At 34.4% G+C, this 23,619-nt stretch overlaps 1 protein-coding gene across 1 annotated transcript; it reads left to right on the top strand.

Annotated features, from left to right (window-relative positions):
• Positions 1-2,770: 2,770 nt before the first annotated feature.
• LOC135694580 (T-complex protein 1 subunit beta) lies at positions 2,771-17,166 on the top strand. The gene is made up of 16 exons (XM_065213427.2): positions 2,771-2,883; positions 4,872-4,952; positions 5,481-5,546; positions 5,729-5,840; positions 10,892-10,968; positions 11,521-11,760; positions 11,891-11,966; positions 12,523-12,623; positions 13,008-13,073; positions 13,835-13,896; positions 14,056-14,159; positions 14,563-14,654; positions 14,919-15,179; positions 15,607-15,706; positions 16,264-16,405; positions 16,990-17,166. The coding sequence occupies exons 1-16, from the start codon at positions 2,881-2,883 to the stop codon at positions 17,015-17,017; spliced, it is 1,611 nt and encodes a 536-aa protein (XP_065069499.1). The 5' UTR covers positions 2,771-2,880; the 3' UTR covers positions 17,018-17,166.
• The last annotated feature ends 6,453 nt before the right edge of the window (positions 17,167-23,619 follow it).

Below are 23,619 nucleotides of genomic sequence, written 5' to 3' on the forward strand. Positions count from 1 at the left end.
TGGGGATTGAACTTGCAGAAGGCTGGATTAGAGGTACAATTCGTGTATTTTTGCTCTTTTTTAGCAACTAAAATCTTTCAGGAAAAGATAAGAGCAAACACATTTTGCGAATTAGTTAAAATCATGTGAACTAATTTCGCAGCAAGTCAGAAAAACTACTGTGGAATGAAGGTTGCTGGCTTGGTAAAATCTTACCATCTTTTCCAAAATAGATTCCTTAATTCTTATATGTAACTATATTTGCTCAAGAAAAAACAATCCGTTCTGAGAAAATTCCATACGTCACACTTTCTACAGGAAATAAATTGATCCCATTTACACAGTACTATTGGTACGGATGAAAATTTGTACACTTACATTAACGCAGTACGGAACTGAAATTAGTTCACTTAGCCATCATGTTCGCATTAAAAATTGCGTATTTATAACAAAGTGCACCAAAAGGAGAACAACAACAAAGTGCACTCAAACCAGCAATTGTTGCTTTGCAGACTAGGTCGGCTTAGAATTTTACAATGTAGAAGCAGACAACAAAATTCACAGGGACGAGGAAGAAACAGTGCTTTCAGTTCAATAAGTCATTGATTACAAGGCATTCAGGATATTGAAAAACCTAGACTTGGAGACAATAAAGAACAAATACGAGGAGATAACTAAAAAGTTCATTTAAAAATTCCCAACTTCGGAAATGTTAGTAAGCACTGAAGAATTTTCAAACATGATGGTCCCTTTGATTTCTGTGTCTTTTTTAATGAAACACGCCCTTGTTGTTAATCTATACTTATATTTAAGTAATAAAAGCATTTTGCTGTATGAATTTTCATATGGCTTATTTTCAAACTAAGTGGACAAAGGGTAAGTGGACAGAAATTACTACGGATAGGCATACTAATTTTTATGCAGATAGGAAGGTCTTGTATGAACAGGAAGGCTATCCGTATGAATATTCACTCATAAAATTTCATCCCGTACCATCTAAACATGGTTTTGTCTATATAGGTTATTCTGGTGTTATTGACAGATAACAGGTTTATCAAGTGGCAACAGTGTTATTGAGATGAAATATCAGAATATATGGTAAGAGTTCTGAATATTGCTGGATTGCAGATTTAAGTCAAAAAGTCATCCAAATTCAAGCACTTGATTTTATCAAAATTCTATAAGAAAGTTTGTCATAATTTGTTCAGTCTGTTATAGTTCAATTTAGAGCTCCAGGTTCACTTTGCATCTGATGTCATACAAATATTCCGACCCACAGCATCAGGAAAAGAATGCCAAAACCCATAAACAGTGCAGCAACCAAGGCAACAAGCAGCTCTTTGTAAATGTCTCTTGTGTATTTAGTTGAGGTAACTTCATATCTGAGAGGCTCCGTCAAGGTATATTTGACAAAAAACATTTTTAACAATTAATAAATCACAGAAAGAAAGATTTCATGAAATACAACTTGCTGTTTTAAGTCACTCAGGACAGTTTAAGGTTTAGGAATTAAATAATAAAAAAAGAAATGTTCACTGATTCTATCTAAAAATTAATGCTGCCTTTTTATGTTCATCTGGAATTTGGTTAAGACTTGTTTTTAGCATTTTTGAGTGTGTTTAGACAATGAATAGAACAATAAATAGAAAACAATTAATCACTGCATAGGTTTCAAATGGTTCTTGCATGAATGCAACCTGTGGCCTAGACACTGCAGTATGTCATGTCTAAAGCATTTCATGCAAGTACAAAAGACTCAAATCTTGTTCAAAGAAAAATTCTCAAGCATTCTACTAAACTTCTTGACTTGAAGGTAGCCCATGAGAGCATGAAACCTAAATATCGGATAAAAGGATCTTAAAAAAATGATCTCCATCTAAAAACTGTAGCCCCTTGTTCTATTGTGCCAACAATTATTAATTTGAAAGGATACACAAAGAACCATGCAGTGAAAAATAACCCAATACTTAAGAGAGTAAGTGCCAAATGCGGATAAACAGCCGGGTTAACAGGGCTCACATAACGGGTCATTGACTCTATGCTCATCTCCTGTAGATAAAAAAGGAAACTTCATGTGGCTTTTTTTATATAGAAAGAAAAATATGGATCTTAAGTCTCTATAATATGTAAGGAAAAGTATGATATAATTTACGTTGCAACAGAATCTTGCTGAGGACATGCTTAGCATATTTCATAAAAATCCTCTGGTGTAATGATCTGTAATAATCCATATTATGTTCTAAACTTTTTTCAAATGGAATTGTTAATATAAATGCATAGCTAACTTAGTAACTTGTTTTATTTTTGAGCCAACAGAAATAACTGAGAAAAATATGGATCTTAAGTCTCTATAATATGTAAGGAAAAGTATGATATAATTTACGTTGCAACAGAATCTTGCTGAGGACATGCTTAGCATATTTCATAAAAATCCTCTGGTGTTTCTTTCGTTCAGAAAGATAGGTGTACAAGACGAATGTGGCTCGTCATGATATAATTTGTTTCTTCACTTCTTGAACATAAGTTCGATGCACGCACAAATCAGCATATCGGGTAGTTTAGACAACAGCTGTAAAAACTCTTACCAAAAAACAACTGAATAGCAAAAACTACGTAAAATCTTACATGTAGGATACTGAAAAACTTACCATTTTGCTGTTATTTTGTTCTTTGTCACCCCCAACAAGTGTCGTCTTGGCCTACTGAAGACAAAAGACCATCATGGTTTTCCAAGTGACACATAATAGCCTCGATACCACCATACCTCCGCAGAGGGTCCTTCCCTCGCAGTGTAATTCTCAAAAGAGGCCAAGGCGGGCATGTGTCTTCTCGAAGGTTCGCAGTTAGGGAAGGGAACGCCAGCAGCTGTATTAAAAGCTTTCCTCTTTTAAAGTTTCCAAAATGGTACGTACCTATCTTTTACATTTAGATTATTGTACTCATTGTAAATTGAGTTTGCAATATTTACACAGTTGATTTGGAAATTCTTGCTTCGTGAAGCAATGCTTTTGTTGTATTCAACTTAGGCCCATTTTTTCGATTTGATTGTGTGCATATGTTCTGCAACTGCAAATTTTTATTTCTGTATAATTACTTTTAAGATTTATCTTAGTTTTTTATTAAACTATTAATGTGCACCATTTTACGGTTATGAATATTATTGGGTTGAATATAGGCCTATATATATTTCAGTTAAGTTTTACACAGTTAGCATTTTGAAATTCCTCAACCTACGATTTAATTAATGCACGATAAAAAGAACTTCATAATAAAATAAACAATACAAAATGGTACAAATTCACATAAAATAAGGGGAAGGATAATGTATAGAGATAAGAAAGGATGAACTCTCTTCATAGTTTAACCTATTTTGGAGAGAACCCTTCATCTTTACTTGCAATCAGTTCACAAATCTTTTTGTGGGGCATCAAAATTATGAGAACAATTGATGGCAGTCCTTGAGACAAAGAAGAAAACACCTTTGCATTTTAATGTTATCGTAAATCAAATCTGAATTTAGTTCAAAGATGGCTCAGTTGTTAGAGGTGCTGACTACGGACCTAAGGTTCCGTGGTTCAAGTCCCTGACCTGACCAACCTTTCACCCAGAGTGAGGAGAGTCGTAGCTCTCTGTAATTCCAGGCGTAGGATTCACGAGGTGTGGTCACATCGAGAGGAAGGACTAGGACACTGCGCAATAAGCATAAGCATCTCAGTGTACTAAAAACTACCTTTGGGTGCTAGGTAGAAACAAATATATACAATAAATTTAATCAGTTATGGCTGCAAGACATGTTATTGATAGTTAAGTACTGAAGTGTGATGTCATTAAAAATCTACTTTTAGATTCTTAAAATTTGTGCACAAAATTTAAATGATAGCATAAATTACCTCTCAACATGCAAAATCAGTTAATTATGTTGAAAATTGCGCTAGATATGGCCAATGAAGTTTTAAAGCTTGGTCACAGGTTACTGTTATTCTGGTCTGATTCATAAAGTTATGAACCAAGAGCAAGTTACAGTGGTTTAATGGGGGAAAAGCCTTTGCTATTGTGGCCATATCTCTGCCAATTTGTAATACTTTCAACTGATTTGGGACATTTACGTATCTGGACATTTATGTATTTAAGTATTCAAAATTGTTTTTTGCATCATAATGTCAAAAATGAAAAATTCTTGAAATAATTTTTGTGACATGATCGCGCCAGAACTCTATTGATGATGTGGGATTTTTGATCCTGTACATATCTTTGGATGAATTCTATAAGATGCAAAAATTCACTGGTATAAACCATTTGGAAAGGAAAATGTCCTGGTACTTTGTGTGCTTAAGTAAATGGTTAGTTTTTGGTCTGAAGACATTGGAATCATGATTGACATCGCATCCTTTTACCTATGTCCAAGATGAGTTAAAGGGGCTGTGTCACAAGGGACATCCAACATGGCAACATGCCAGTTGAGTGAAATTGTTGGGGTGAAACAACCAGCACTCAATAGGAAAATCAATCTGGAACAAAACTGTGTTTTGTATCTGTGCTCATCGTGCGAAGCTTTCTAATTTTTGTATGTTTTATGCAAGGAAAAAAATAATGATAAGAAGCACCAAAGCACCATCCGCCATTATTCCAATGTGCAAAAACGCATGTCCTGTGTATTTGGTTTGTTTACCAAACTATGACACAGCGACTTCCAATAAGTCTAAGTGGCAAGCCAATATGTTGTGAAATGTTTGCTTTTCTCAATGCCATTTCCAAGTTCAGTACCGCCAAAAAAGAAACTTAATTCATCAATCATCAACAGTGTAAGCTTTTCAAAGTTGAGATATTTTTTTTGATCAACAATTGAATTATAATTATATCATTTATTTTGCAAAGTCCAAACTATTTTGCAGGCTAATGAACAAGGTTCAATGAACCCTATAAATATTCTCAAATATGGAGCTGAAGAAGAAAAGGCAGAATCAGCTAGGATGGTAAGTGCAATGATAACTTCTTGAAGAATTTTAGTTTCATACTCAATGAAATGTTTTCCAGTATGAATCCAGTGAAGATGTTTTTTATTCTGATCAGTTGTTTTAACATTAAAAATCAAAGTGAGTCGGCTCAAAACTTTTTCAATTGAAACTTGTGTTGAATGATATTGCGAATAATGTTTTCCTATGTTAGTGGTAAAGCAAATTTTCCAGCCATGGCTGAGACTTTATGAAATCACCTCTTTGTCATGTTGAAGCTGCTTGTCTTTGAACCTTTCTGCTTACTTGTTGGAAATTGTTGAAATATATAGGATGGTTTATATCTATATGTTTTGGAATGGGAATGCAATAAATTGGATGTTATGTTTTTGAAAATAAGAATTTGATTTGTGTGATATGCACTGAAATTGATTTGTAATGAGTATAATTGTCTGGTAAGATCAATGTTTCTTTTATATATACCATCCTAATTTTATTTGCATTTCCTATTTTGTTTTATAATTTTTGGTATGCAATTTTCATTTTTAGTCTTCCTTTGTTGGAGCCATTGCTATAGGAGATTTAGTGAAAACAACTCTTGGCCCAAAAGGAATGGTATGTCATTTGGCTTGCTGTTTATATATGATATAATTATAAGTCACAATGCAAATCTTATTTGACTAAAAAATATCTACATTAAGATATATGTTTGTCTGAATTATTAAGGGTGTGCTTTGAGGTAAAAAATAAGGTGTTACCTTTCTATTTATATTATTCCTTTTTCTTCTATTTGACAGGATAAAATTCTTATCTCAAGCAGTAGATCAGAAAGCATTCAGATAACAAATGATGGTGCAACAATTCTTAGATCTGTTGGTATTGATAATCCTGCTGGAAAAGTATTGGTTGGTAAGTTAAAGGCTTATAATTCTTTCATGTTAATGCACTTCTCATGTCACTTTAGTGGGGTCATGAAATCTTAATTTTGTTCAGCAGTCAACAAATTAGCCATACATTTGTTGTCTAGCATGAAATGAATTTATCTGTTTATTAAGTATTTTTATAATTATATACTTTTTCTTGTAGGAACTATTATTTATAAGCATACTACTATTTGTCACTCATGGCTTTTTCCAACCATAGACAATCTTGAGTTCTTAAATAAACAAATTAGACACAAGTTACGGTGTTGTAGCTTAAAATTACATTTGATTCAAAATGAGATTGCAAATAAACAAACAAACAAACTGCCTGTGCTCTCTAAAGATAATAGTTAATAAACATGGTACACAGTTATTGTTTATTGAGAAAAAGGGGCTTGGAGATTGAAAAATTATAATACTTAGGACATTTTTCTGTAGTCTTTTGCTGCAAAATGGTAAATCATTTATGATTTTGAAGTTGTCTAAAGTGCCTATCAATATTATGAAAATGGTATCCTGCCATTTCTTTGAGGTTACAGTCCTGTTTGGTCTGCACTGCTTTGTTATCAATATGCTGCAGACTAATGTTTTAATGTGCTTTAAAATTTGGTACCATTTCAATATGTTTAAATGCAGATGATTTAACCACAAAACAAATGACATAGGTATCACTCATGCATTAATGATGATTTGGTGCAATTCAAATGAAAGGTTTCTCCTGCAAAACAACTGTAGCAGAGAGCACTAGTTAGAAATAATGTGGAACAAAAAAGGTTGTTATTGTGCTCAGCACTATAAAATATATAATAAGGCACCACTGATCTCTTCTTGTATTTTCATAACATTTCCAAGTATATATTTTATTTATTTGTGAAATTTTGCAAACATGAGGCAATCAGGAAACAATTTTGAAGTTTTCTGGAAAGTTGTATTGATTTGCAGTTATTCATGTTTGACACCACCCAGTCTTCATTCCTTGATTTTGGCATGGGGAAGATCAATAAGAGTAAATTATGGCACTTTGAAGGCACAGGTCCAGTGAAACACCGTACTGGAACAGGATGGACTAGGGGCACACCCATAGTAAGGCTCTTAAGACAACCCCTTTTAGATTTACATAGATTGCTCCTTTATACAGACTATTTGGCAATGACCTTCAAATATTTTATACCCTTTTATACAATTATTTAAAAAAAACTAACATGATTAGAGGGGCAGGTGTGGCTGGAAGCTAAAAAGGTGGTGTGGGGAGATTTTCCCCGTGCACTACAAGGAATGCAGACTGGGACACCACTAGGTTAGGGTTTTTCAGGTTTTGTTTGATGGTGAGTTTGGTAGAAAGATGGAAATGTTATTGAAATAGATTCTGTCGTGCATGTGTGAGCACAGACCCTTGGAATTGGTTTAAAGGACACCTGGTTTAATCATTAAATAATTAGACAATATAAGGTTACACTGTAAAATAATTAGGTTCTTATGTATTTAAGAACAAAGTTTTTGAGACAAGTATTCTTATACCTATTCACAGGCAAATTAAACCAGATAAAAGTAAATCAGGTTATGGTATGTTGCGTTCTAATTGGACAATCAAACAATACAAATGCATTTGGTTGGTTGAAATTTAACATGAAAAATAAAGCTGGTTTAACTGTATCAGTGAGAATTCTTGCAGTGGATATATTTCTTAGCGTAGAGTTTTCGATCTATGTTCTGACGTTTTAAACTCTGAAGAGTGTCAGACGAAAAGCTTTAGTTTACTAAATGTTTGCTTTTTTCAAAGCCATTTACAAGTTTTTTACCACCAAAAGATTGTTTGAAATGTTTTTCTACGGGGTGCTACACCCCTCCACCCCCCCCTCTCCGTAGCGACGGCCTTCTATCGGCCTGGGTTATCATCAGGTAATTAAAGATATGGTTCTAAAAACTTGGTAATTAGTAACTATATGCATGTATCTATTACTTGGATAGAGATAACATAACACCAAGACTTTGGCAGAATTTCTGATTGCGGTGGGGGAACTGCAAATTCAACGTCGCGACCCCCACCCCTGTTAGTTGGCAATACCTATGCTTTGGATTTTAGGACTTTAGGCTCTGAGGCTTTAGTGGCTCTTTCAACCTTTTCGTTTTTTAGCCTTCGGAATTTGGAAAAAACTGACAAGCTAGTCGTGCATAAAATGGCTTTATTTGTGCAACATAGGATCTCATCGCACACCACAATCTCGAAGCAATTATGGCGCAGAGATTTAACCGAACCAAAATTCATGGCTCTACCTTTTTTTGAAGAACCTCTTTCTAAAAAAGTATTTTGCGTACGTACTCGAACTACGTTATCCCCCTCCCCCTTCTACACGTACGCAAACGTACGTTTTTTGACAGACCCGCCCTCCCCCTCCCTGCGTACGTACTATGTGAATGCCCCCTAGCGGTTGTTTTGTCTAAAAAGACTGCCTCAATTGTTTGGTTTCTACGGCAGCAGTTAATTAATGATCGTTTGTTGTTATTATGCTCGTTTATCCTCTTTGTTCTTTTTTGCCTGCATTGTTTCGAGGGAAGCCTGCTTGAACATTCTATTAGTTCATTTGAAGCCACTGTGGCCTGTATGTCAGGCTTGTTATATTTGTTCTAAATCATAAACTTTTAATTAAACAAGAAGAAGTGGTTGTGTTCATGATAAGGAAAAACAGGTGTAAAGCAATCATTAGTTTGAACCAAATCGCATCAAATGAATTATCTCTAACTAATGGTAAAGCATCATGTTGATCAATTTTTATCCACAACATCGACGGCGTGAATAGTGATTGGGAAAGCGTCTGCATTTCATTCAAGAGATGTATTTGAATTTGTTTGTACTGGCGGAATAACAAGATTCCCCAGATGGGCAGCTTTTGAAATTTCGACAGAGCATATTGTGGCAAGATGAACGAAAGCGAATGCCAAAATGCCTTCAAAGACCGAGTACTTCTCAACAAAGGCCAGTCCGATGCAATCTTGTTTATCACTGGTATCACTCTGCCTTGTATTCTCTTCATAAATTTATTTCAAGGTGTCGCCTTGTACAAAACACGATCACTGAACTCACGATGTAGATGGTACGTGTTTATGTTGACTATATCAGATGGAATGTATGCACTCACAGCAATGCCCCAACTCCTTGTACTGTTCAGCAAATACAGAGAGACCCGTTTCTGCCTTCTTGAGTACGCTACTGTTTTTGCCCTTCAGTTCAACCTGAACGTTTCTGTCTACCTTACTGCATTGATCGCCTACCACCGCTACCTGAAAATAAACCCAAGCCTTAAAAACCTGACCAGCACTGGCCTAAGATGGTCTCTAATGTCGGGCAATTTGGCGAACTGTCTCGTGGTGCTTTGCTTTGTCTTACCATTAGCACATGCCATTTTCAGCACGCATGTTTTCGGAAGAATATCTTCGCCATGGCCGAACTTCATCTTGAAATGTGTAGACGTAGTGATTATGCTTACTGTGTATATTCTTTATTTCAAAGTATGTTATCGAGTAAGAAACAGAAGACGCAAGCAAGGTGATATGCCAATGAGAGTGATAGTTATAGACAAGGAGCGAAATACAAGATCCTCTTCATATTCGTATGAATTCACGAAAACAGTTCTGCTTATCCTGGTAGCCCTTGTAATTAGTTTTTTGCCATTTGTGATAGTTGATCTGTGGACAAGTTGGTTCACCTATGTCAAGCACAGGACCTCGCCTGCATCAGTTCGTTTCTTTTATTACGTCAGTGTGACTATAATGCCATCCATCTGTTTTTGGAATGCTTTGATTTTCATATATAGAAGCAAAGCGCTGAAACAATACCTGATGTTGCAAATCAACAAGTTGAAGAAACTCGTCTGTTTCAGAAAGCAGGAGTGCTGGGATACTCAGCTTTGAGAATATCAGTGTTCAAAACGTCAGAACTTTTGAAATGACATTTCCGTTCAATGGACAATATTGGTAGTGTATTTGAAGAATTAAAGAGAGGTTGCGGCTGACGAATGTTTCGAGAATTCAGTTATTTTTAAGTTTTGGACATATGCTATATATTATTGGGCCTTAACATTAGTTGAGTAGTTGAGTAGTGGTCAAGTTGAAAATTTTGTCGCCATAAAACATAATAGGTATCGAAAGGGGGCAAAAGATGTGGACATCCCTGTTTTGGTCTCGAAACGCCATTGTTTTGTATAGCGATGCAAAGGGTTTGACACTGTTCTCGAGGCCAAGTGGGCTTGTTGCAAAGTAGAAGACATGTCCTAGCTATCGGCCTAAGTATTTATTGTTTTTCTGTATTTCATCGCAATTAGTAAAAAAATACGCAATAATAATTTTCAGCTCTTACAGCTGATGAATTGTATAAAGTCCTGTCATATTTTCTTGTTCTTTGTCTGCCAAATTGATTATTTTTCGTTCAATGATGTTGCTTGTTTTCACTTTGGTAGCTGCACAAGTATTTCGATGCTGAAATTCTTTAATAGGAGTCCGGGTAGGAAACAAGAATCCTTGTTACATCTTTTGAACAAACCCTCTTTGAAAACCTTCTTCCATGCAATAAAACTAGCAAAGCCTTATCGAGACTCAGTATTTGTTCTTTGTTTGTTGTGAACAACCTGCACCTCTGCTCTGCCCATGTCTTTGAAACCACCATCTTCACTCACTAAATGGTAGGAACTAAGTGGACCGTTGTCTTACCGTTTTTCGACAAACACGGTAAACGTTTTTCTCAGGGCAAAATGAAACTTGTTCAATTTTTTGGAATAGCGTCCCTTTATTTTCCGTGGTCCTTTCATGTGCAGTGTTTTTCGAAAAAAGAAAAATGGCCAAGTCGATTCATTCTGTTGCAATATGGGTGTAGTGAAGGTGGCCTACAACTGCTGTGCTATCCTTTCATTTAATGTGCCTTCTACCTTGCAGTATTGTAGCTCTACTCATGAATTATTCGCACAAGTAGCAAGGGTTCATCTGCTCTCTTCTTGTTTTGATGGATGTTTCCAATAACACTAGAATGAATTTTTGCTTCCACAGATATTTCAAAAGTCCAAGACGATGAAGTTGGTGATGGTACAACTACAGTTGCAGTTCTTGCCAGCGAGTTACTTCGGGTAATCAAATAAGTTATTATTTTGAAACTATACACATAAGAATAGTTCTAGTTACACATAAAATAGATACAATAAAAGAGCCACCTACTTCACATACTTGCAAAAGTCGAAATATGGAGCGAATTTTCTCTCAGTTGGCAGAGAGTATGGAAGATTCCCACCCCTGTCTCATCTCAAGCCTTCCGATCTTGTAAAATAGACTTGGCCTAGAAAATGCTTCTAAATAAGCGATGTACTCCGGCAAAGACGAGTGGTATAGTTAGAGCTAAGAATATTTTTAGACTAAGGTTGGTAAACTCTCTTTTATTTAAAAAAAGGAAACCAAATTAGATTGAATGACATGAATTATTTATAAAGCTCCATCTTCAACGAGATCCCTCTAAAGTTTTCAAGAGTAGAAAGGCTCCTTTCGATGGGCCTCGTAAATCAGCCACGATGTTTTTAAATGGAAAAATGATCTGCCGGCTTTTTGAAGAATTCTAGTTGCTTGTTGCTACAAAGTTTATGCTCGATGCCGCCTTCTCGATATGAATTATGCTTTTTTTATTTCAGGAAGCTGAAAAACTAATTGCATGCAAGATTCATCCACAGACCATCATATTAGGGTGGCGTAAGGCAGTTAAGGTGGCAGAAAAAGCACTGGCATCACACGCAGTCGACCACAGCTCAAACGCAGAGAAGTTCAAGGAGGATTTGACGAACATTGCAAGGACAACACTAAGCTCGAAAATTCTAACGCAGCATAAAGAGAAATTTGCTAAACTAGCAGTCGACGCTGTTTTAAGGTTGAAGGTACTTGTCAGTTGAAGTCTTACCTTGCAAGATCTGTCTTCGCTGTCTTCTATGATGGAGTTTCAATGCAATTAAAAATGTTTTTTCAAATAGTCATTTCCTGTACCTCATCAGTCAACGTTTTTTATAGGGAAGCTGTGACTTGAATGCAATCCAAGTAATAAAAAAACTTGGAGGCAGTCTTGAAGATTCATTTTTAGATGAAGGTAACTAAGATTTAATTTTATAACAGTTATAACTGTAAACTTTTATTGTTAATAAAGAGGAATTGGTCTTATTTGTTACTTTGACTATTACAACTTATTGTTGCGCTGTGGGGCAGTATTTGGCAGCAGCCTCTTCATCTCCAATTTTATAAATGCTTGGATACTTTTTTTCTACTATTAGTTTTTGACCTGCAGCCTTCCATATCTTGGCTCCATCTCTCCGCGTGTTTCACTTCTCTTTAGGTTTAATTCTTTGTTAATCTTAACATGTACTGCCTTGCTTCCTCCTCTTGCATTTCATTATCAAAGGTCTTCTTTCAAAACTACACTCGACAAACCCGATCTTATCTACCTTTTTTTTAGCATCCCTTTACTTTCGTTTATTTTTGCTTTTTTAGGCCCCTGGGTTTCTCCCTAACATTCCCAACTAAAAAAACTCACAACATACAGTAGTGGCGGTTGGGTCTTCAATCATCTCACGTTGCCCCGTAATATTTTACCTTCGCTTCCATTTAAATTCAGGGTGCTAATGAATTGTTATGTTGATGCCTTTAAGGATTTTTATTGGATAAAAAGATTGGTGTTAATCAGCCGAAAAGAATCGAAAATGCAAAAATATTGATCGCAAACACACCAATGGATGCCGATAAAATCAAGGTACTCTACACTCATTTTTCAGTTTTAGTCTGATCCGCTTTGTATTCATTTCATCCGTGTTGCAAATAGAAAATGATTCCAAATGGGATATCTTCAAACCACTAGAATGATTGCAAAATATTATTACACGAAATGCAGGTGGTGCCAACACTAAATTAGGCCACGGAAGTCGCTACCATGGGACAAGCTTGAATGCCAATCATGGCGGACATCATGAAACCCAGCATGATGCGTTTAAGCTGCAACTTGAATTTTTCTTCACTTTACTAAAACCTTTTCTGTTGTGAATTTATTAATTGTTGAAATCAGCCAAGTATTCTTGTTTGCAAAACTCAGAGTGCTGAAATCTCAGAAAGGATTTTCAAACTCTTTCGTTAATTTTAGGTGTTTGGTTCCAAAGTCAAAGTAGACTCTGTAGCGAAAGTTGCGGAGTTGGAGGTTGCTGAGAAGGTCTGTTTGTTTCTTTGAATTTAAAGTCATCTGCTCGGCTATCAAATAAAACTAGAAACTTTGAAAATGTGATAATACACACATAAAGATAAACCTAGGAGAAGAAACGCAAAATTTCTCTATTGCGTATTTTTTAAACTCTTTATTCTGGCTCAGAAATCTTAAAAGAGTCGTCATATTTTACAAAAACGAAAATAATGCTGTTTTTTCCAGTAATGATAAAAAAGGTCTAACGTGCAATCATATCTTTTCATTATACATCTTTGCCTGTTATACGAAGGCACTTGTATCACCCAGGAATTAGTTCCAGTATCAGGATTTCCACAATTTTGTGTGAAAGATTGTAGTTCATGTGATAAGGTTGGTAATGTTGCCAATATTCGAAAATATGGAAGCGAATTAGAAACGTGCCAACAAAATGTTAGTCCTGGAAGGAACTTCCTACTATGATGTTAAGAGAAGATATGATATGCAATTTAATCTAATTAGGCTCGACGCATCTTCACTTGCAACTAAAGTACAACTATGCTCCAATGCGATAATGCAATTCAAACTCGATCACAATGCGTTCTTTGTCGAAATTAACTCAATCTTTTCAATCAATTAATTAATTATTTCAATTAATTTATACCAAGGTGGTGTAGAAATAAATACAATGAAACACAATCCAGCAGCAATAAATTAGTTTTACTACAACTGCCTTCATGCGAAGATAATATGTAGTTTAAAAATGGGGTATCAATGTGATTGTCTCTTTCTAGGAGAAAATGAAAGACAAAGTCGACCTCATTTTGAAGCATGATATAAATTGTTTCATTAATAGGTATTTCCTTCTTTTTGAGTTCATTTTGATTTACAACTCTCCTTTCCGATTTCATTTTGATTTTCAAACAGCAGCCTTTCTCCGAAAATCTTTGCTGCGCCTAGCTCTAATGCTTTTCCTCAATTTCCCATTATACTAAGACAGTTAACCATTTTGCAGGCAACTAATTTACAATTACCCTGAGCAACTATTTGCAGACAACGGAGTAATGGCGATTGAACACGCGGATTTCGAAGGTGTCGAGCGCCTTGCTCTAGTTACAGGTAAACAGATTACAGGTTGTTCAAAAGACTCTACTCTTGTCTCTCTGGTCTGCAAGAGCTTGGAAGTAGACAAATCTTGATACATCTAAAACTTTTCCAAATCGTAGAAAAAGAAATCATCGAGTGGCTTTTAAGAATCAACAAAGTATTAGATTGTTTTCTGTCAAATGAATTATTTGAAAGAAATGAAACATAGAACAGTTTCAGTCAAATGAATTATTTGGGCGAGACTCTGGATTCAAAAGCTTTTGTATGCCTTTTCCATAAGTTCTTGGAATATAAATTTATGTTCTTAGGAAAAAATAAAGTTTTTTCACTGTATTGTTTGAATTATAAAAATATATTTAATGATTTCAAATTTTATGCACAGTCTTATGTACATCATTCTCCTTTCAATTTCCAGGCGGCGAAATAGTTTCAACATTCGGAAAACCAGAACTTGTTAAACTTGGAAAGTGTAAACTCATAGAAGAAATCATGATTGGCGAAGACAAGGTTTATATTCATAATTTATATGTTTTTAATGAAGTTTTCTCAGCATGAATGTCTTTTATGTGTAGCTATGTTCAATGAAAGTTTTAAGTCAAATAGAATTAATATTAAAAATTCATTTAGGGTTGGGGTAGATTTTATAAGATTCAGTTTCAGGTTTGGATTTTTTCCTACTTAAGAGTGCAAGTTGGTTTGAAATATTGTTTATTGTAATGCAACCCGAGAGGTTACATTTTATTACAGCTCATCTTTTTTATCGATTGACAGCTCATTCATTTCTCTGGAGTTGCAATGGGTGAAGCTTGCAGCGTTGTACTGCGTGGTGCGACCCAGCAGATCTTAGACGAAGCAGAAAGGTCACTTCACGATGCACTTTGCGTTCTTTCACAAACAGTTAAAGAAACAAAAATAATTTATGGTGGTGGTTCCTCTGAGATGCTAATGGCGAATGCTGTTAACGGACTAGCTGCACAGACGCCAGGAAAAGAATCAATGGCGATGGAGGCATTTGCACATGCTTTGCGACAGGTTCGCTCATCTCGAAAACTTAGAAAATAAGAAGTAATGTATTGCTTGTAGGCAAGGTTAATGAAGAATGAACGATCAGTGATTCTCTTTTACATTGAATTCCTAGGTTCTTTGAACAAAGGTAGCAAATAAAGTTTTACTCTGTTAATTCCCCGATCTAAATCTTTCTTTTTACTACTTGATATGATATTTCCACTCCATTTTAGTGGTTGTTTGGCGTTGAAGTATCAGTTTCATCATGATCTTGTTATCAGTGTTAATATAGGCATTGTCTTTAGACCAGCTTCTTTTGTTGTCATCATCATTTTCGGCCTTAGAATTCTGGGATCTTTTGGTACTTGAACTGTAATAGTGTCCAAACTTTACTATAATGTATTTTCTTTAATGATTATAGTTGTAAAAATATAAAATTACTTTTTAATTGCAGCTCCCAACGATAATTGCTGACAATGCTGGATTTGACAGTTCTGAATTAGTGTCACAATTAAGAGCAGCTCACACGGAAGGAAAAACAAACTTTGGATTAGGTACCTTTGACGTTCTTCTTGTAGAGTGCTAGCTCGCTGGCTATAGTTTGCTCAATATTATTTCAATTATTTATGATATTCTCACTTAAGAATACAACAGATACATAGAATCACTTTCGACAATTTCTCGCCTGAAACTTTTTAAGGGAAAAACGTAAGCGAGTGGCATTTCACCTCTACATCAGTCGGTGTTTTGAATGGATATGGCCAATTACCCTTGTGTTTTAAATGTAATAGAATGTAGGTGGAAGAACAGGTATAAAATAGAAACAGGAAAAATAATGTGCGGATATGATGAAACGGGTCGAAGAAAAGTGGATCTACGACAGGAGTTAGTTGGACAGGGATCGATCGGACAGAAGTTGGTAGGAAAGGGATTGGTCGGACAGGAGTTGGTCGGACAGTTCGACGTTTGCTTGAAGGTCCTAAAATACAGTTCACCTAAAGTATTGTTTTGGATAGTTCAGGGCTTGAAGTACATCCGATATTGTCAATTTTTGTTTTCTGCTTCACAAGGAATTGAAAATGTTTACATTGGTCGTTTAAATCTGCCCTAGATATGGACAATGGCTGTATAGCAGACATGGTTTCCTTGGGAATAACAGAATCCTTCAAAGTTAAGCGCCAGGCGTTGATATCTGCAGTTGAAGCAGCAGAGATGGTTTTAAGAGTAGATGACATCATCAGAGCAGCCCCAAGGTAACTTATGCTACGTTAACTTATGTTAAAAGCCTTGTTCTGTTTACATTTCAACCAGTTTTCAAATTATCCTCCCTTCCCACAATCCTCCATATTCAAATCAGATCGTCGCAAAAAATATCGTCCTTTACATTGCTCGACTAATACCTGTAATCTGTCTTTCGCACTCCTGGTTATAAAGCCTTGTTTTTCACGCAGTCACTCCATTGTATGAGTTGTTGACCTTTGCTTTTTTCCTGTCATTTTTTCTTCGCAAGCTTGCTTCCTAGGATGTGACCCAGTCCCCTTAGTCACTTGTTTTGCTTCTTGAACCTCTGTACTGTATTGACGAAGCTAAGTCTAGCAATAATGTATCCATATTTTATCACAAAATTTGACATCAATCTGTGGAAAACTAATCTTTCATTATATACATCCAAAATCATTTATGAGTAATTCATTCCAGGATACAGTATTTCTCCACCTGTATGATGAGCGTTCCTCCTACCATGGCCTTTTCTTTGCATGTATTTTTGTAAATTAATTAAAATAGCCTGCAATTTTCCAAAGGTCGTGAAAATTAATTGTTTTCATTTCAATTGCAGGAGACGTGAACGAGATGAATGCATGTAAGTTAGGTCTGAGATGTTCACAACATTACAGCCCTGACTCACTCTAGAAATTCAACCAGAGACAGTAGCGTAGAAAGGTCGTTAAGTTCTATCGTTTTTGAAATATTGTTGCGGTGATCGCCGATAAAACATTCCTGAACAAAATTTTAATATGTTTCTTTTATATGACTATGCTTTTAAAAAAAGTTTTTTGCAAGGCAGTTTCATTGGCGAAGATGTCCTATATCGCGCTAATCAGTTGCAAGTAATGTCAAACAAAACTAAACAAGTTTGAACTGCATTAAACAGATGGGCATTTTTGGGCATTAAACTTTTTGGGCAACAGTATTTAAACTTGGCATAAAAAGCTTTTTCAAAAAATAAAACAAAAATACATGCACTTTTACGCCAGAACTGTTGGCCCAACAAATTACTGTGATAGTAATCTTCGTTTAAATTGCTCACTAGACACAATTTTACATTGCATACTCTGAAACATTGCGTTTTGAAGAAGCTACCCTATTGAAAGATGAGCATTTTTGCTAAAGTGTTCGTAATTTGCAAAATCGTAATTGTTTTAAACGGCTTTAATATTCATCCTGGTTGATCGTAGACTTTTTCAGTTCTTAGATATTTAGCCAAATTATTTTCCATCTAATCCAGATCCATAAGGCATTTTCGAATTTGGGTTTTGAAACAGTCCCGAACCATTTTAAATGACCGTTTTCGAAAAAAACAATTCCATTCACAACTTATCAGAAATGTTCCAAATCAATTTGAAGTACACTTGGATCCATTTCAATACATTATCAGAATAAGATCTTCTATAAAAAAATCGATTTTTGACAAAAAACGACCCTTTAGGATTAGAAATCGACCAATTTTCACAAAACATTTTTGGTGTTAAAACTGATAAATATTTATATCCACTTTAAAATAAACATAACTACATTTTAAACCAGTTTTAGGCAATTTCAGAGCAAAAAACTCAGTATGAACAGTCCGTTTCAGGCAAAAGTGCAAGGATATAAGCTTAAGGAAATGATATATTTCATCAAAAATGTTTTGGTACAGAATTGATTGAAATTGTTTTGGGTTCTAAATCATAAGGGTTCTAAATCACTTTAAAAAACACCTAAAACCAATTTAAAACAGTATTTGGGCACTTCTAGAGCAAAGAACTTCTTGGGAAAAAATGACGATTTTTGATAAAAAAATAAGGTTATAGCCTTGGGAAAATGACGATTTTTGAGCAAAATTTTTTCGTTTCAAAAATGATCGTAAGGGTTCTAAATCACTTTAAAAAACACCTAAAACCAATTGAAAACAGTTTTTGGCCACTTCTAGATCAAAGAACTTCCTAGGAAAAATAGACGATTTTTGACAAAAAAGTAAGGCTATAGCCTTAGGAAAATGACGATTTTTGAGCAAAATTTTTTCGTTTCAAAAATGATCATAAGGGTTCTAAATCACTTAAAAAAACACCTAAAACCAATTAAAAACAGTTTTTGGGCACTTCTAGAGCAAAGAACTTCTTGGGAAAAAAGGACGGTTTTTGACAAAAAAGTAAGGCTATAGCCTTAGGAAAATGACGATTTTTGAGCAAAATTTTTTCGTTTCAAAAATGATCATAAGGGTTCTAAATCACTTTAAAAAACACCTAAAACCAATTGAAAACAGTTTTTGGGCACTTCTAGAGCAAAGAACTTCCTAGGAAAAATAGACGATTTTTGACAAAAAAGTAAGGCTATAGCCTTAGGAAAATGACGATTTTTGAGCAAAATTTTTTCGTTTCAAAAATGATCATAAGGGTTCTAAATCACTTTAAAAAACACCTAAAACAAATTTAAAACAGTTTTTGGGCACTTCTAGAGCAAACAACTTCCTAGGAAAAAAGGACGATTTTTGACAAAAAAGTAAGCCTATAGCCTTAGGAAAATGACGGTTTTTCAGCAAGATTTTTTCAGTTCAAAAATGATCATAAGGGTTCTAAATCACTTTAAAAATCACCTAAAACCAATTTAAAACAGTTTTTGGCCACTTCTAGAGCAAAGAACTTCTTGGGAAAAAAGGACGGTTTTTGACAAAAAAGTAAGGCTATAGCCTTGGGAAAATGACGATTTCTGAGCAAAATTTTTTCGTTTCAAAAATGATCATAAGGGTTCTAGATCGCTCTAAATAACACCTAAAACCAATTAAAAACAGTTTTTGGGCACTTCTAGAGCAAAGAACTTCTTGGGAAAAAAGGACGGTTTTTGACAAAAAAGTAAGGCTATAGCCTTAGGAAAATGACGATTTTTGAGCAAAATTTTTTCGTTTCAAAAATGATCATAAGGGTTCTAAATCACCTTAAAAAACACCTAAAACCAATTTAAAACAGTTTTTGGCCACTTCTAGATCAAAGAACTTCCTAGGAAAAATAGACGATTTTTGACAAAAAAGTAAGGCTATAGCCTTAGGAAAATGACGATTTTTGAGCAAAATTTTTTCGTTTCAAAAATGATCATAAGGGTTCTAAATCACTTAAAAAAACACCTAAAACCAATTAAAAACAGTTTTTGGGCACTTCTAGAGCAAAGAACTTCTTGGGAAAAAAGGACGGTTTTTGACAAAAAAGTAAGGCTATAGCCTTAGGAAAATGACGATTTTTGAGCAAAATTTTTTCGTTTCAAAAATGATCATAAGGGTTCTAAATCACTTTAAAAAACACCTAAAACCAATTTAAAACAGTTTTTGGGCACTTCTAGAGCAAAGAACTTCCTAGGAAAAATGGAATTTTTGACAAAAAAGTAAGGTTATAGGCTTAGGAAAATGACGATTTTTGAGCAAAATTTTTTCGTTTCAAAAATGATCATAAGGGTTCTAAATCACTTTAAAAATCACCTAAAGCCAATTTAAAACAGTTTTTGGCCACTTCTAGAGCAAAGAACTTCTTGGGAAAAAAGGACGGTTTTTGACAAAAAAGTAAGGCTATAGCCTTAGGAAAATGACGATTTTTGAGCAAAATTTTTTCGTTTCAAAAATGATCATAAGGGTTCTAAATCACTTTAAAAAACACCTAAAACCAATTGAAAACAGTTTTTGGGCACTTCTAGAGCAAAGAACTTCCTAGGAAAAATAGACGATTTTTGACAAAAAAGTAAGGCTATAGCCTTAGGAAAATGACGATTTTTGAGCAAAATTTTTTCGTTTCAAAAATGATCATAAGGGTTCTAAATCACTTTAAAAAACACCTAAAACAAATTTAAAACAGTTTTTGGGCACTTCTAGAGCAAACAACTTCCTAGGAAAAAAGGACGATTTTTGACAAAAAAGTAAGCCTATAGCCTTAGGAAAATGACGGTTTTTCAGCAAGATTTTTTCAGTTCAAAAATGATCATAAGGGTTCTAAATCACTTTAAAAATCACCTAAAACCAATTTAAAACAGTTTTTGGCCACTTCTAGAGCAAAGAACTTCTTGGGAAAAAAGGACGGTTTTTGACAAAAAAGTAAGGCTATAGCCTTGGGAAAATGACGATTTCTGAGCAAAATTTTTTCGTTTCAAAAATGATCATAAGGGTTCTAGATCGCTCTAAATAACACCTAAAACCAATTAAAAACAGTTTTTGGGCACTTCTAGAGCAAAGAACTTCTTGGGAAAAAAGGACGGTTTTTGACAAAAAAGTAAGGCTATAGCCTTAGGAAAATGACGATTTTTGAGCAAAATTTTTTCGTTTCAAAAATGATCATAAGGGTTCTAAATCACCTTAAAAAACACCTAAAACCAATTTAAAACAGTTTTTGGCCACTTCTAGATCAAAGAACTTCCTAGGAAAAATAGACGATTTTTGACAAAAAAGTAAGGCTATAGCCTTAGGAAAATGACGATTTTTGAGCAAAATTTTTTCGTTTCAAAAATGATCATAAGGGTTCTAAATCACTTAAAAAAACACCTAAAACCAATTAAAAACAGTTTTTGGGCACTTCTAGAGCAAAGAACTTCTTGGGAAAAAAGGACGGTTTTTGACAAAAAAGTAAGGCTATAGCCTTAGGAAAATGACGATTTTTGAGCAAAATTTTTTCGTTTCAAAAATGATCATAAGGGTTCTAAATCACTTTAAAAAACACCTAAAACCAATTTAAAACAGTTTTTGGGCACTTCTAGAGCAAAGAACTTCCTAGGAAAAATGGAATTTTTGACAAAAAAGTAAGGTTATAGGCTTAGGAAAATGACGATTTTTGAGCAAAATTTTTTCGTTTCAAAAATGATCATAAGGGTTCTAAATCACTTTAAAAATCACCTAAAGCCAATTTAAAACAGTTTTTGGCCACTTCTAGAGCAAAGAACTTCTTGGGAAAAAAGGACGGTTTTTGACAAAAAACTAAGGCTATAGCCTTAGGAAAATGACGATTTCTGAGCAAAATTTTTTCGTTTCAAAAATGATCATAAGGGTTCTAGATCGCTCTAAAAAACACCTAAAACCAATTAAAAACAGTTTTTGGGCACTTCTAGAGCAAAGAACTTCTTGGGAAAAAAGGACGATTTTTGACAAAAAAGTAAGGCTATAGCCTTAGGAAAATGACGATTTTTGAGCAAAATTTTTTCGTTTCAAAAATGATCATAAGGGTTCTAAATCACTTTAAAAAACACCTAAAACCAATTTAAAACAGTTTTTGGCCACTTCTAGAGCAAAGAACTTCCTGGGAAAAAAGGACGATTTTTGACAAAAAAGTAAGGTTATAGCCTTGGGAAAATGACGATTTTTGAGCAAAATTTTTTCGTTTCAAAAATGATCATAAGGGTTCTAGATCGCTCTAAAAATCACCTAAAACCAATTTAAAACAGTTTTTGGGCACTTCTAGAGCAAACAACTTCCTAGGATAAAATGACGATTTTTGACAAAAAAGTAAGGTTATAGCCTTAGGAAAATGACGATTTTTGAGCAAGATTTTTTCAGTTCAAAAATGATCATAAGGGTTCTAAATCACTTTGAAAATCACCTAAAACCAATTTAAAACAGTTTTTGGGCATTTCTAGAGCAAACAACTTCCTAGGAAAAAAGGACGATTTTTGACAAAAAAGTAAGCCTATAGCCTTAGAAAAATGACGATTTTTCAGCAAGATTTTTTCAGTTCAAAAATTATCATAAGGGTTCTAAATCACTTTAAAAATCACCTGAAACCAATTTAAAACAGTTTTGGCCACTTCTAGAGCAAAGAACTTCCTAGGAAAAGAGGACGATTTTTGACAAAAAAGTAAGGTTATAGCCTTGGGAAAATGACGATTTTTGAGCAAAATTTTTTCGTTTCAAAAATGATCATAAGGGTTCTAGATCGCTCTAAAAATCACCTAAAACCAATTTAAAACAGTTTTTGGGCACTTCTAGAGCAAACAACTTCCTAGGATAAAATGACGATTTTTGACAAAAAAGTAAGGTTATAGCCTTAGGAAAATGACGATTTTTGAGCAAGATTTTTTCAGTTCAAAAATGATCATAAGGGTTCTAAATCACTTTGAAAATCACCTAAAACCAATTTAAAACAGTTTTTGGGAATTTCTAGAGCAAACAACTTCCTAGGAAAAAAGGACGATTTTTGACAAAAAAGTAAGCCTATAGCCTTAGAAAAATGACGATTTTTCAGCAAGATTTTTCCAGTTCAAAAATGATCATAAGGGTTCTAAATCACTTTAAAAATCACCTGAAACCAATTTAAAACAGTTTTTGGGCACTTCTAGAGCAAAGAACTTCTTGGGAAAAAAGGACGGTTTTTGACAAAAAAGTAAGGCTATAGCCTTAGGAAAATGACGATTTCTGAGCAAAATTTTTTCGTTTCAAAAATGATCATAAGGGTTCTAGATCGCTCTAAAAAACACCTAAAACCAATTAAAAACAGTTTTTGGGAACTTGTAGAGCAAAGAACTTCCTAGGATAAAAGGACGATTTTTGACAAAAAAGTAAGGTTATAGCCTTGGGAAAATGTCGATTTTTGAGCGAAATTTTATCGTTTCAAAAATGATAATAAGGGTTCTAAATCACTTTAAAAATCACCTAAAACCAATTTAAAACAGTTTTTGGGCACTTCTAGAGCAAAGAACTTCTTGGGAAAAAAGGACGGTTTTTGACAAAAAAGTAAGGCTATAGCCTTAGGAAAAAGACGATTTTTGAGCAAATTTTTTTCGTTTCAAAAATGATCATAAGGGTTCTAAATCACTTTAAAAAACACCTAAAACCAATTTAAAACAGTTTTTGGCCACTTCTAGAGCAAACAACTTCCTAGGAAAAATGGACGATTTTTGACAAAAAAGTAAGGTTATAGCCTTAGGAAAATGACGATTTTTAAGCAAAATTTTTTCGTTTCAAAAATGATTATAAGGGTTCTAAATCACTTTAAAAATCACCTAAAACCAATTTAAAACAGTTTTTGGGTACTTCTAGAGCAAAGAACTTCCTAGGATAAAAGGACGATTTTTTACAAAAAAGTAAGGTTATAGCCTTGGGAAAATGTCGATTTTTGAGCGAAATTTTATCGTTTCAAAAATGATAATAAGGGTTCTAAATCACTTTAAAAATCACCTAAAGCCAATTTAAAACAGTTTTTGGCCACTTCTAGAGCAAAGAACTTCTTGGGAAAAAAGGACGGTT

Source organism: Rhopilema esculentum, chromosome 17 (genome assembly GCF_057945365.1).
Source record: "Rhopilema esculentum isolate cy_ngs chromosome 17, ASM5794536v1, whole genome shotgun sequence".
NCBI lineage: Eukaryota > Metazoa > Cnidaria > Scyphozoa > Rhizostomeae > Rhizostomatidae > Rhopilema > Rhopilema esculentum.

Bases quoted from the DNA above. Each gene is read 5' to 3' on its own strand.
- LOC135694580 (XM_065213427.2), top strand. The intron at 11,761-11,890 runs GTACTTGTCAGT...CGTTTTTTATAG, and splicing joins ACGCTGTTTTAAGGTTGAAG to GGAAGCTGTGACTTGAATGC. The intron at 14,655-14,918 runs GTTTATATTCAT...ATCGATTGACAG, and splicing joins TCATGATTGGCGAAGACAAG to CTCATTCATTTCTCTGGAGT.